The sequence below is a fragment of the Marmota marmota genome, unplaced genomic scaffold (genome assembly GCF_001458135.2).
Source record: "Marmota marmota marmota unplaced genomic scaffold, marMar, whole genome shotgun sequence".
Classification (NCBI taxonomy): Eukaryota; Metazoa; Chordata; class Mammalia; order Rodentia; family Sciuridae; genus Marmota; species Marmota marmota.
In genome coordinates this window covers 41,170,126-41,184,362 of record NW_025999900.1, presented here as the reverse complement: position 1 = coordinate 41,184,362, position 14,237 = coordinate 41,170,126, and the positions used below count along the sequence as shown (strand labels likewise).

The 14,237-nt window shown below is 37.0% G+C and overlaps 1 protein-coding gene and 1 pseudogene across 7 annotated transcripts in view; one reads left to right on the top strand and one right to left on the bottom strand.

Annotated features, from left to right (window-relative positions):
* The window catches only part of Ptgr2 (prostaglandin reductase 2), a 42,241-nt gene extending 30,547 nt beyond the window's left edge, over positions 1-11,694 (bottom strand). Inside the window, exons 1-3 of one of the 7 annotated variants that reach the window (XM_048798965.1) lie at positions 11,518-11,687; positions 6,269-6,348; positions 4,084-4,202 (exon numbers count right to left, since the gene is read on the bottom strand). In XM_048798965.1, coding sequence (XP_048654922.1) covers positions 4,084-4,202; positions 6,269-6,305 — 156 coding nt within the window. In that variant the 5' untranslated portion in view covers positions 6,306-6,348; positions 11,518-11,687. The other 6 variants (XM_015493783.2, XM_015493791.2, XM_048798964.1 and 3 more) reach the window with 6 other exon arrangements.
* LOC107149033 lies at positions 8,348-8,786 on the top strand (annotated as a pseudogene).
* Positions 11,695-14,237: the final 2,543 nt, after the last annotated feature.

Below are 14,237 nucleotides of genomic sequence, written 5' to 3'. Positions count from 1 at the left end.
AAGCTGACACATAAAATTAACCATCATAGATTGTAGTATTCCTAAAATTGATTTAAGATTCAAAGTAATCCTTATCAAAATCCCAGCTTGGGCTGGGCAAAGTGGCCTATGCCTATAATCCCAACAACTCAGGAAGATGACATAGGAGGATCACAAGTTCCAGGACAATTCAATTCCCAGTACAAAAAAAAAAAAAAAACTTATTTCTGTGCAAAAATTGACCATCTGGTCCTAAAACTAACAAGGAAATTCAAATTCTAAAATAGCCAAAACAATCTTGAAGAATAATAGAGTTGGAAGACTCACACTTCCTAATCTCAAAATTTACTACAAAGCTATAGTCTTCAAGGCAGTGAGATATAGCATAAAGATAAACAGATTGATGGAATAGTTTTGAGACCAGAAATAAATCCTTATTTTGAAAATTAATTTTCAAAAAAGTACCAAGAGAATTCAACGAGGAAAGGATAATCTTTTCAACACACAGTACTCATTCAACTGTGTATCCACATGTAAAAGCACAAAAACTGTGATGATCAATTTTAGGTTTTGACTGAAAGAAAGATGCTTACATGGCCCCTGAAACACTGTTTCTGGGTGTTTTGGTGAGTGATTTTTTTTTCCCTTTTCTTTTTCTTTCTTTCTTTTTTTTTTTTTGGTACTAGGGATTGAACCCAGAGCACTCAGCCACTGAGCCACATCCCCAGTTCTATTTTGTATTTTATTTACAGACAGAGTCTCACTGAGTTGCTTAGCACCTCGCCTAGTTGCTGAGGCTGGCTTTGAACTTGCAATCCTCCTGACTCAGCCTCTCAGCCACTGGGATTACAGGAGTGCACCACCATGCCCAGCTACAGTGAGTGTGTTTTCAGAGGAGATTGATGTGAGTTGATGAACTGAGGAGGTAAGATCTGCCCTTGGTTGAGTGGGGAGCTTGGACAGTGATGGCGGAGCTGACAGAACAAAAAGGGAGAAGGGTGAATTCTTGCTCTTACTCTTCTGGAGCAAGATGCCCTACTTCTTCTGTCCTTAGACTTTAGGACTCCATGATTTTTTTTGGTATTTGAAGACTGGGATTTGCATCCCTGGGACTCTGGGACTGAGCCATACTATAGACTTTTCTGGTTCTTCAGCTTGCAGAATGCCTATTATGGAACTTTTTATTCCCGCAAATCATGTGAGCCAATCCTTTCTCATAAACCTATATATCTACATCTGTATCTCTCCTCTGTTGACTCTATGAAAAACCTTAACTAACACAAATCTCTTCCTTATACCATATACAAAGATTAACTCAAAATGGGTCATTTATTAAAATGTGAGAACTAAAACTATAAAAGTCCTAGAAAAAAAAAATAGAGCTAAATCTTTCTTTTTAACCCTCAGTGAGACAAAGCCTTCTCAGATGAGTCTGAAAGTATGTGATAAAGAAAAAAAGCACAGGTAAACCAGTCTTTATCAAAAACAAAAATTTCTATACTTTAATGGATACCATTAAAAGTGAAAAGATAAGCCAGCATGGTAGCACACGCCTGTAACCCCAGCTACTCACAAGGCTGAAGCAGAAAGATCATAAGTTTGAGCAATTTATCAAGACCCTGTCTCAAAATAAAATAAGTAAAAAAAGGCTAGGGAACAGTTGAGTTGTAGAAGTCTTGCCTAGCATGTGCATGGTCCTAAATTTAAATTCCAGTACCATAAGAAAAGTGGGGAAAGGAAAGACAATCCACAGAATGAGAGAAAATATTTTACAGATCACATATTTTATATTATTTCTGGAATATAAAAAGAACTCTTGTAACTCAATAATAAAAGAGATAATCCAATTTTAAAATATGTAAGAGATCTGAATACATACTTCTTCAAAAAATATACAAATGGCCACTAAGCACACGACAACATGCTAAAAATTAGCCATCAAGAAAATGCAGAATGAAACCACAATGAGATACCACTTCACACTAACTAGAATGGCTACAATAAAAAATATATATATGTATTAGTGAAGGTGTAGAGAAACTAGATCCCTTATTTACTTCTTGTAGAACTGTAAAATGTTGTAAGCATCTTGGAAAAGAATCTGGTACTTCCTGAAAAGGTTAAACAAAGCCAGGCACAATGGCAAATGCCTCTAATTCCAGCAACTCAGGAGACTGATACAGAGCATGACAAGTTTGAGACCAACCTCAGGAAGTTCAAGGTCATCCTAGGCAACTTAGCAATACCCCATCTCCATATAAATAATAAAAACTGGGCATGGTAGTGCACACCTGTTATTCCAGCAACTCAGGAAGCTGAGGCAGGAAGAGCTTAAGTCGTAGGCCAGCCTCTGCAACTTCCAAGACCCTGTCTCAAACAATAGGGCTGGGAATGTACCTCAATGGTAGAGTGCCCCTGGGTCCGATGACCAGTACTGATGGGGAAAAAAGGTTTAAACACAGTCAATATATGACTTAGCAATTCTTATCCTAGGTATATATGAAAGAGAAATAAAACATGATCCACACAAAAACTTGTACACAAATGTTCACCCCAAAATTATTCATAATAGCCAAACTGTGGAAACTATCCATATGTTCCTCAACTGATAAATGAATAAACAAAATAAAAGGTGAGGAACAGGAACAGTCTAATACAAAGGGCAATTGAAGCTTAGGGAAGGAAAGCTTCAGAAAACCAAATTATTTGGATAGATAGAATGATTCTAAATTTCTGAGTTTCCAATGAGCTAGATCCTAGTAATTTAATACCAATTTAAAGGATTTTTCTAAGAGTATTTTGACTGACTACAGGTTTTGACTCATAATCCTGCTATAGAACCTAATCCCTATGTAAAATGAACTCTTTCCATTGTTCAGAGACAGGCAATTCTGTTATGAACCCTGTAATTTGGTGAGAGCTTCTCTGTACTTTCTCATGGCCACTGCTCTGCCACCAAGGGGCAGCCATTGCCTAACTCTCCCTACAACCAAAGATAAATGGATTTAGCAGGGACATGTAACTCCTGGATAGCCAACCCTAGATTGCTGGTAGGAAGAATAATGACCCCCAGAGATGCTCATGTCCTAACCTCTGGAACCTGTCAATATGGCAAAAGAGACTTGAGATGGGCAAAATTATCCTGGATTATCCCAGTGTGCTCAATGAAATCACAAGGGTCCTGATAAGAGAGAGAAAAGTCAGAGATGTGACCACTGATGCAAAGGTAAACCAGTATAATACAAGGCCCATGCAAGAACATGGGCAACCTCTAGAGGCCACAATAGGAAAAAAAAAAAATTCTAGAGCCTTTAGAACAAATGCAGCCCTGCCAAAACCTTGATTTTAGCCCCGTGGGGCCCATTTTGAATCTCAAATCTCCATAACTATAAGATAATGTATTTGTGTTATTTAGAGCTACTAAGTTTATAGTAACGTGCTATAGTAGCAATAGGAAACTAGTACAGTGGGTCATTAACCTATAAATAGATAATATAACAGATAAACTGGCCAATTTCCCAATCTCAGCAATCTGATTCTAAGCACTGAGACTTGATAGTAGGAGATAAACTGATGGAGATATACATGTCATGGCCATGAGATGAAGTTAGGAGTAAAGAAGACTATGAGACAAACAAAGAAAGAAGCCAGCACTTAAAGCTTAAGACCTTGTGCCTGATGGTTTTCTTAATTGCCTCCCTCAGCAATCTTTTCAAGAATTCTCCCTAATCTAAAGGTAGCATGAATGAGTCTACCCCTTTCAAAAAGAGATCAACTAGAATCAAGGTCTCACATACAGTCTGCCTTATAAACCAGATCCTCTGAGGGAACTTCCAACCCTACTTTATTATTCAAGCTTTACTTACTACTGGGAGTGATATAGACATTTGGAAGAAACTCACTAACCACATATACTACTATTATGAATACATTCCTTCAAAATATTCCTTAATAAAAGCAATGAATAAGGTAATCTATAATTAATAAGTGTCAAGATACAACTGCCCAAGTATTTATTAGTCATAAGGATAGCACAATAAAATTCTAATGCAACAATATGAAAATAAAATTATTTTTCACCAAATCACACCTCTTGGTTCTTACCATGTAAGGATCCACAGAAAGATAAAGAGTTCTAACTTGTACTTGTCCTTCATTAATAGTATCTGATATACTGACTTCTTCCAATCGGAAATTCTCTGCCACTGGATTACCATTTTTTCCTAAAATATCAGGCAAAAATTTAGTCAAAGAGTCACTTCCCTATATACAATTACTATTTTTTTAAAAGATCACCTGGGATTCAGGGCACTCCCTTTTAAAACAGGCATGAATAAATCCATATTGTCTTGTAACTTCTCTGAAATTATAGCAATGACTCAGCATAGTCTCAAGCAGTTTTCATCACTCTTGATGTTCTCCAAGAAGTTCTTTTCAAAGATTGCTTTCAGCTTCTAATTTTTTTTTAAATTTTTTAGGGAACATCTTTCTTTCTTTTATAATATTTATTTTTAGTTGTAATTGGACACAATACCTTTATTTCATTTATTTTATTTTTATTTGGTGCTGAGGATCAAACCCAGTGCCTCACACATGCAAGGCAAGCACTCTACCACTGAGCCATAACTCCAGCCCTCTAATGATTATAGGTAAATCACCTCACCTGTTTTAATTTTAGGATTTCAAAAAACATAAAATCGCCTTCAGCTGTCTTTTTAATTACGAAAATTAAAATTTTACAAACTAGCAGAAACACTTCCACCGAAGTGAAAAGTTAGGCGAGTTTTGCTTCCTCATTTTGAGAAGCAAACAGAATCTTTCTAAAAAAAAAAAAATATATATATATATATAGATAGATAGATAGATAGATAAATTCTAACTATTCAACTACAACTAAAAAATAAATATTTTTTAAAAAAAAGTTTCGGGCTGGGATTGTGGCTCAGCGGTAGAGCACTCGCCTAGCATGCGCGGGGGCCCTGGGTTAGATCATCAGCACCACATAAAAATAAATGAATGGAATAAAAGTATTGTGTCCAACTACAACTAAAAAAATAAAATTTAAAAAAAGTTTTAAAAATCAACAAATTAGAAATGTTGAGGCATGAAAAAAGTCTGTAAGCAGAAAATGTCATCACTAAAAGTTTACTCAGATTTGATAACTTTAACATAAGTAATCTGCCTATTCAAGAATCATCCAATTTCTAAGGTGGGAATAGAACGTAAAGATCTTTTTTCCCCACTAGTACTGGGGATTGAATCTGTGTGATCTACCACTGAGCTATAGCCTCAGTCTGTTTATTTTGAGATAGGGTCTTACCAATTTGCCTAGGTGGACTCGAACTTGTGATTTTCCTAGCCAGTCTCCCCAGTACTGGGTTTTAGAATGTAAGGATCTTATTCTAACTGCCCACTTTTCTAAAACTGAAGTCAGAAAAGTTACATGACTTCCTCAGGTCACAGTAAACAGTAAAATGAAGATAACAGTGGGCCCAAACTTTTCAGGTTACTTACATACCTAAGTTTCTATGATTCAGTTAGATATCAACTCTAACATAAGTCAGTACATTTAACAGAAAACAGAAAATCAAATTTTAAGAATCAATGATACTTGGGGCTGGGGATGTGGCTCAAGCGGTAGCACGCTCGCCTGGCATGCGTGCGGCCCGGGTTCGATCCTCAGCACCACATACAAACAAAGATGTTGTTTCCAACAATAACTAAAAAATAAATATTAAAAAATTCTCTCTCTCTCTCTCTCTCTCTCTCTCTCTCTCTCTCTCTCTGTCTCTCTGTCTCTCTCTCTTAAAAAAAAAAAAATCAATGATACCTCCAGGCCTGGTGGCATATGCCTGTAATCCCGGCAATTTGGGAGATGCAGGAGGATCACAAATTCAAGGCCAACCTTAGCAATTTAGCGAGGCCCTAAGCAATTCAGCAAGGCCCTGTCTCAAAATAAAATATAAAAAGGGCTAGGGATGTAGTTCAGTGGTTAAGTGCCCCTGGGTACAATCCCTGGAGCCCTCCCCCACCAAGAAAACACACTTATTTGTAATATGTGGCTTTTAAATGTTATGATACAAAAAATACCTTATCTCATCAACAATGGTCTTAATAAGTTATCATTTGAAAAAGTACTACATTGTTTAAAGAGTTTCTTCTGTTATATTATCTTAATATTTTACTACCTTAGTTCACCAAATTAATATCATATTAGTTTTTATTCCTTCATATACATCAGCAATTATCAAAAAATGCAGTTGTTCATTCATTATAGACAAATACCTACCAGGTCGGGAATTTAATACCACTTGCTGTACAATCATCACTCTGTTTGTGCAGTCGTCTCACAAGATTTCTGTATAATTCCTATAAATAGAAAAATGCTTAAATCACAAGAAAGATCTAAAGTATTTGCTATGCTTTGGATATGGAATGTCCCCCAAAGGCTTGGTCCCCAATGCAGCAGTGTTCAGAGGTGGAGTTGTTAGGAAATGATTGGATCACAGGGCTCTGACCTTATCAGGTACTCTCTCTCTCTCTCTCTCTGCTTCCCAGCTGCCAAGAGCTGAGCAGTTTTTCTCCTTCATTGACCTTCCACCATGATATTGTCCTGCCTCAGGTCTAAAGCAATGGAGCCAGCTTATCATGGACTAAAACCTCTGAAACCATGAGCCAAAATAAATCTTTCCTCCTTTGAGTTGCTTACATCAGGTGTTTTGGTCACAGTGGCAAAAAGCTAACAGCATTCAACAACTTAAAAATTAAAGAGAAATCCATTTGTGCTTCTGAATGACAAGAAAAAAATAAATATTTGGAATTAAAAGACATAATACTTTTCTATCAGAGTTTGCCTCCTAAAGCAAATATATGAAGTAATACTAAATTCAGTTAGAATTCTTAGTTAATAGGAACAATTTCACTGAAGACTGAAGGAGGCAAAATGATTGTGGCCTTAGATAATTCAAGCACATTTCATCTTCATACCACCATGATTAAGCATCCTAATATGGCTTGATTTAAAGAAAAATATGAGGGGCTGGGGTTGTAGCTCAGCGGTAGAGCACAACCTCGCACATGCTGGGTTCGATCCTCAGCACCATATAAATAAATAAAATAGAGATATCATGTTCAGTTACAACTAAAAAATAAATATATAAAAAAGAAAAATATGATATATTCCTCCTCCAGAGATACCTAGTTAATCTAGAGGCAAAATAAAACACTGATTAACTAAGATATAATCAAAATTTTAAAGGTTCTTTCTTTTATTCACTTATCAAAATGGAAATCTTCAATAGTTTTGCTGACAAAAAGCAAACACATTAAAGCTGGATTTTTGTTGTTCTGTTTTTTGGGGGATAAGGTCTTGCTATATTGCCTGGCTGGCCTTGAACTCCTGGGCTGAAGTGCTTCTCCTTCCTCAGTCTCCTGAGGAGCTGGGACTACAGGTGCCCCAAAGCATTTTTTTTTTTTTGTACCAGGGACTGAACCCATAGGAACTTAACCACTGAGCCACAACCCAGCCCTTTTTATTTTTTATGTTGAGATAGTCTTTCCCTAAGTTGTTGAGGGCCTTGCTAAGTTGCTGAGGCTGGCTTTGAACTTGCGATCCTCCTACCTCAGCCTCCTGAGCCAAGGAGATTATAGGCATGCACCATGGCGCCCAGCTCCAAATGTTACATTTTCTATCATTTCCCCAAATCTCCCCCAAACAAGGCTTTTACATACACAACCTTTTAGCAGCCTCCAACTCTCCTGCAAGTACCCTATACTAAAGGAAAATTCTACTCCTTTTTAAGACTAAATGTCTAGGGCTGGAGAATACTTGCCTAACATGCATAAAACCCTGGGTTTGTTCCAACACCACAAAAAATAACTAAATGTCTGTGTCAGTCAGCTTTTCATCGTTGTAACTAAAATACCTGATAAGAACAACTTAAGAGGAGGAAAAGTATATTTTGAGCTCACAGTTTCAGTGGTTCAGTCCATGGTTGGCTGACTCCACTGCTCTGGGCCTGAGGTAAGCCCAAATATCATGGCAGGAGGTGTGGTAGAGGAAAGTTGTCTGCTCATGGCAGCCAGAAAGCAGAGAAAAAGATGCCTCTAGTGACCTACTTATTCTAGCCACACCCCACCTGCTTATAGTTCCTATAAGGGACTTTTTGAAGAATATCTCAAATCCAAACCATAACAATGTCTGATGTTGATGACATTCAGTAAGATAGAAAGAAATGGAAATATGTATTATTTGCTTCCTTGTTTTATATACATTTATATATATTCTTATTGGTTGTTATAGAAATGGCTAGCTGCTATCAATATTCATTCTCTTCTTCTAGATACAAAGTTGCCAGATAAGAGAGTCCGAGCTGCGGCGGCACCAGTCATGGCTGGACAAGCATTTAGAAAGTTTCTTCCACTTTTTGACCGAGTATTGGTCGAAAGGAGTGCAGCCAAAACTGTAATCAAAGGAGGCATTATGCTTCCAGAAAAATCTCAAGGAAAAGTATTGCAAGCAACAATAGTAGCTGTGGGATCAGGCTCTAAAGGAAAGGGTGGAGAGATTCAGCCAGTTAGTGTGAAAGTTGGAGATAAAGTTCTTCTCCCAGAGTATGGAGGCACCAAAGTAGTTCTAGATGACAAGGATTATTTCTTATTTAGACATTCTTGGAAAGTATGTAGACTGAAACAAATCACTGTTGAAATGGCATCCTATGAAGCTGCCCATTCCACTGAAGTTCTGAGATCTTTCATCATGTAAATAATTTCCATGTGTCTTTTATAATAAACTGATGATAATCTAATAACAAAAAAAAAAAAAACAAAGTTGCCAGATAAGACCATATTTTCCAGATTCACCTTAAAGCAAATCCCAGAATCATCCCATTTCACATAAAATCCTTCAGTTAAACCATCTTTGATAATGGATTGTTTCCAACTTAAACACCATACCATTATTACACCTAACAAAATTAACAGAACAGGTAATTCCTTAACATCATCTAATACCTAGTATATACTGAAATTCTCTTGATTGCTCAAAGATGTCTCTTATAGTTGATTCATTAGAATCAGGATTCAAAGATCACATACATTTGGAACTTTCTATTTCATGCTATCGCTTTGTTTCTTCATTCCTTTGTTTGTAAAATGATCCATGATAGCTTCCTAATAGTATCATCTGCATTTTTCTTCTATCTTCGCCCATTGCTTGTCACTCATAAGTAAATCTAGAAGCTTAATTAAATTCAGTTTCATTTTTTTTTTAGGCAGGAATCTTTGAATGTGGTCTATCTACATCCTATTTCATTACATCATGAAGTCCATAGGGAAATGTCAGACACCATGGGTGTTAATTATGTAGTATTAAAAAGCAAAGTTTTTCCAAGTAAAGTAGGTTCAACTACCCTTAAGTGGTTATTAATCATACAATGATGGCTAAATTTTCAACTAAAGGAACTTTTCCAAATAAAGTTTTATATTTGCTTTCTTTTCTACTCTCAACAGTATGCTTTATTTCTTTAAAATGCGCAGTAGTGCATGCCTATAATCCCAGCTATTTAGAAGGCTGAGTCAGGAGGATCACAAATTCAAAACTAGCCTGGGTAACTTAATGAGACCCTATCTCAAAATAAAAAATACTGGGAATGTAGCTCAGTGATAAAGAATACCTGAGTTTGATCTCCAATACCACAAAAATAAAATAAATAAAATTACAAAACTGTATATCTGTCCAAATACTTATTATACAGTTCTCTCCCTCTATACTAAATTAGAAACTTTTCAGGTGCCAAATATAAGAAATGCAGGATAATTGTACAATACCCAATAGCACAACAAACAACACATTAAGAATATAAAGCACTTGGTTTAGTTAACATCTAAAATAAGATGCACCAGATACAAGATCTGAAAGGAGGGGTAGTGATAGTGATAGATTCATTCCAAGTGAAGAGAAAAAAAAAAAAAAAAACTCAACAAATCTTATTTGATATGATACCAAGTGGTTTCCTAACTGGTGCTAAGTAATATTAAAAAATAATAAAGATGGATGATCAACTGAAAAATTTTCTCAGTACCAGTCATAAAGAGTGTGCTATTTGGGGCTGAGGTTGTGGCTCAGTGGTAGAGCGCTTGCCTTGCATCTGTAAGGCACTGGGTTCAATCCTCCACACCACATAAGATAAATAAATAAATAAGTAAAACAAAGATGTTCAACTAAAAGTGGGACCTTGAAAAATAAGGGTTTCTCAGTCTGTTTCCTAAATTTTCCTAGATGCTAAACTAAAGACTAAGCTAAAGACTTCTTATCATTATCTTGTTTAAACATAATCCCAGCCCCAAACTGCTCTGCGAGGTTAGTAATATCACTTCCATTTTATAAAGGAGGAAAGGCAGACACAAAGAGGTTGAAGGTTGTCCAGTGTTCCATTACTTGCAGTAACAACACTAGAATTCATACTCACATACCATTTTCCTAACATGAGCTTCCAAATATGCAGTACTGGGAAATCAAACCCAATGCTTCAGACATGTCAGGCAAGCACAAAGTACATCTCTACCCCCTAATACCTTTTAATAAAACACTTCTTTATGCTTATCTTGTTCTAGTACTCCACCACAAATGACTTTGCTGACCTTTGCTTTGTCCTGCCAGTCCTTTCCTCTCCTCTCCCCAAGTCCTACATGTAAGAATCCTGCATGGCTCTTTCCTTTCTTAGTGACCTCATTTTCCTTTACAGTTCCTACTACCAGCTACTTACGTGGAAATTACTAATGACCTGCACCAATAGTCCAAAATTTCTAAGACTGTCAGCACTAATAATATTTGTGTAAGTTTTGTTCAATGATTTAAGTCTGCCCCTATGCCTGGTACCACCCAATAGAGTGATGTTAACTAAAAGTCCCAGAGGCACCTCAATTATATCTAAACTTAAAGTTGCTTACCTCTAACAATTCTCCCCCCACCTATCCTCATTTAGTAATGGGGATCAAACCCAGGGGCGCTTTCCCACTAAGCTACATCTCCAGCCCTTTTTTTTTTTCTTTTGAGACAGGTTTTTGTTAAATTGTTGAGGCTGGCTCAGATTACAGGCAAGGACCACCACACTCGGCTACCCAGCTAACAATTCTTTTTTTTTTTTTGGTACTGGGGACTTAACCCGGGGGTGTTTTACCACTAAACTATATCCTCAGTCCTTTTTATTTATTTATTTATTTATTTTTGAGACCAGGGGCTTGCTAAATTTCCTAGGCTGGCCTCGAACTCGCGATCCTCCTGTCTCAGACTCAGGAGTCACTGGGATTACAGGCCTGCGCCATCCCCTAATAATTCTTAAAAAACAAAAAACGCCTCCTTTTCGGTCATTTCCTACCCTAGTATCCTTGGCAAGAATGCCAGCGTGGACAGTATTTCCGGGAGGAAAGCGGGAGGAAGGCGGGAGTACAATCCTGGTTCGGAGCTTCCTCCCTTACCGCACCAACCTCACCTAGCTCGAGTAAAACAAACCCAGCGACCCTCAGCGCGCCACTCACCGTCGCGGAGCTTGGGGGCGATCTCGCGAGATTTGACGAGAAGAGAGGGGCTGGCTCCAGCATGACCTTAGCCCTCCAACCACATCACGCAGGCGCAGTACTAAGCCTGGCTCCGAGCTCCCGGGGCTCCCAGGGGCAGGGTTTTGAAGTTTAGGGAGGATTCTTCTGATCCCCACGTTTCCGTCAGAGGCCGGGGAAATACCAAGCTTCAAAAGATACGTCTGAGCAAATGCATTAATAAATTAACTGCCTGGACCCAAAGAGCAAATCATTCAACCTTGACCAGGAGTTCACATCCATCTGCCCTTGAAGGAATTTTATTCGTGTTATGGTCTCTGTGAGCCTCAGACTGGGAAGTTACCGTAGAGAGAGACTATCAACCCTAACCCTTGCTTTGTAGGTGAGGAAACTGAGGCTCGGAGGGACGATGTGTGGACCACCTACCTTTCAGCGAGTTAGGGGCAGAGCTACAGTTAAAACTTCTCTCCAGGCTGATGGCTCAGGGCCCTTTAGCGAGACTTTATGACAGGGTTTAGCCTTTTCTTTTACACAGAATTCCAGATTGCTCGAAAATGAATTACCTAATGTGAACTGATTTTGTAATTTCATTAATTATTAAGCAATTCTTTTATTGCTGGTCGGGGATGAGCAAGTCTTCATCCTAGAACAGCCTTGGGTCCTCAGGGCCTTCAAACCCTTGGGGAGACTATCCTGAAATTACGTGTATAAGAAGTGCTGTTTACATTGAATTCCTATGAGAGCTAACACACAAGCACAAGTCATGGTATAGAATAGCTGAAAGATGATTTGGTGTGGTCAGCAAGCAGGTAGCAATCAAATAGGTTGGATTTCCTGGTAGCTTGACTTCTAAGCATTTTCACTTCTTTAGAAAAGCTTCAGAAAATGACTAGGAAATATCTGAATTTCCCGCAGGAACTAATCTTTGTATCTGTACAGATAGACCTTCAATAACCTTTTGTTGTAGTAACTGGAATCAACTGATGAAAAAGAAAATGCTCAAACTAAAAGTAATAGTAGAAAATAAAGGTAGTTTTAATACTTGATCTAAAAAGAAATAGTCTTTCAGGGGCTGGGGTTGTGGCTCAGTGATAGAGCACTTGCCTAGCATGCAAAAAATAAAATAAAGGTATTATGTCCATCTATAAAACACACACACACACACACACACACACCAATCAAAAATGTTTTTAAAAAATAGTCTTTCAAAGCAGAACTGCAACATTAAATTCATTTCAGCTGTCACAATTCTAGGGGCAGGTAACAATTGTGATTTTTCTCCTTGAATGAATTCCTAATCCCAAAAATTCAAGGAATGAATTTACAGGTATCATTTCATCTTGTTTCTCTTCTACTTCTAATGTTGCTGTCATTTCTATAACATTTTGAGTTAACTAATGCCTTATGTGACTTTTTCCCTATGTGATTTAATTTTTAAAACAACCCTATTATTATCATTCCCATTTTACAATTGAGGAAACTGAAGTTAAATCAGCTAAGTACTAAGATTAAATAACTAATAAGTAAAGGAGTAAATTTTCCTACTTGATTCCAAGCACCTACCCTTCTGCTATATTTGCCATAAATCTGGAAAATTCCCTTCTCTCATCCATCTGTAGAAGCTTAATCCTGTCTCTTTGATTATTCAAACAATTTCTGAGATAATCACTTTCCAGACTTAAATAGAGGGAGGTGTCAATTTTTCTTATACCTACCTTATCCAAAAATGCTATGGTGTATATGTTGTTTCACTCAAGCATAATATAAACTTTTAATCTGATATGTTTATATATTCATTCATTAAATTATTTTTGATTAAAATGACCTCATATGACTTCCTGTGTAGTCATCTCTGTCAGTTTGCAAATTGCTCAGGAGAAAGAATATAAGTATGTCTAATCTGCATAGTATGGAGCACTTAGTGCAACATCAAAGATAATTTGATGCTAAATAAGCACCTTTTTTGTGGAAGTGATAATTGTTCATAATGATACAAATACATCCTAGAGAAATAATACAACAAGGTAGGAGATAAAACCACACCTGTCTCCCATTAGTCTGTAAGACATTCAAGGTCCATGTATCACTGACTTCGTTTTTCTGAATCTACCAGCACTTTTTATTATATCAGGCCAAGAATAAGGTGCTTGATAAATATCAATTGCATAGATGAATGGATGAATAGAAACTTCATATTTGATGAATCTGTCTAAAGTTCTCAGGAACTGTCAAAAACATACCAGAGCTAATGCTTTTAACATTTTTATGGAGATGTAATTCACACATTATAAAATTTGCCATTTTAAAATATACAATTCAGTGATCTTTAGTATATTCACAAGATTTTGCTGCTATCAACATTTAATTGAATGATATTTTTATCACCCTTTACCCATTATCGGTCACTCTTTGCTCTTCCCTCTCCCCCAGCACCTAGCAATTACTAATCTACTTTCTGTCTCTATGGATTTGCCTTCTCTGGGCATTTTATATAAATGGGATCATAAATATGTTAGAGCCATTTTTTATTATTATAGGTACTTAGTTCCCCAGTTGAAGAATGCTATCAGGACTCCTGAATTCAAGTTTAAATAAATGAACTTTCTTTGGGCAAAAGGAAAGACAATATTTGTACCTTTACAAGATGGCTTCTCTGGAAAGCAAACTCTGAGGAAGAGTTTAGTGTGCAGGATGTTTATTGG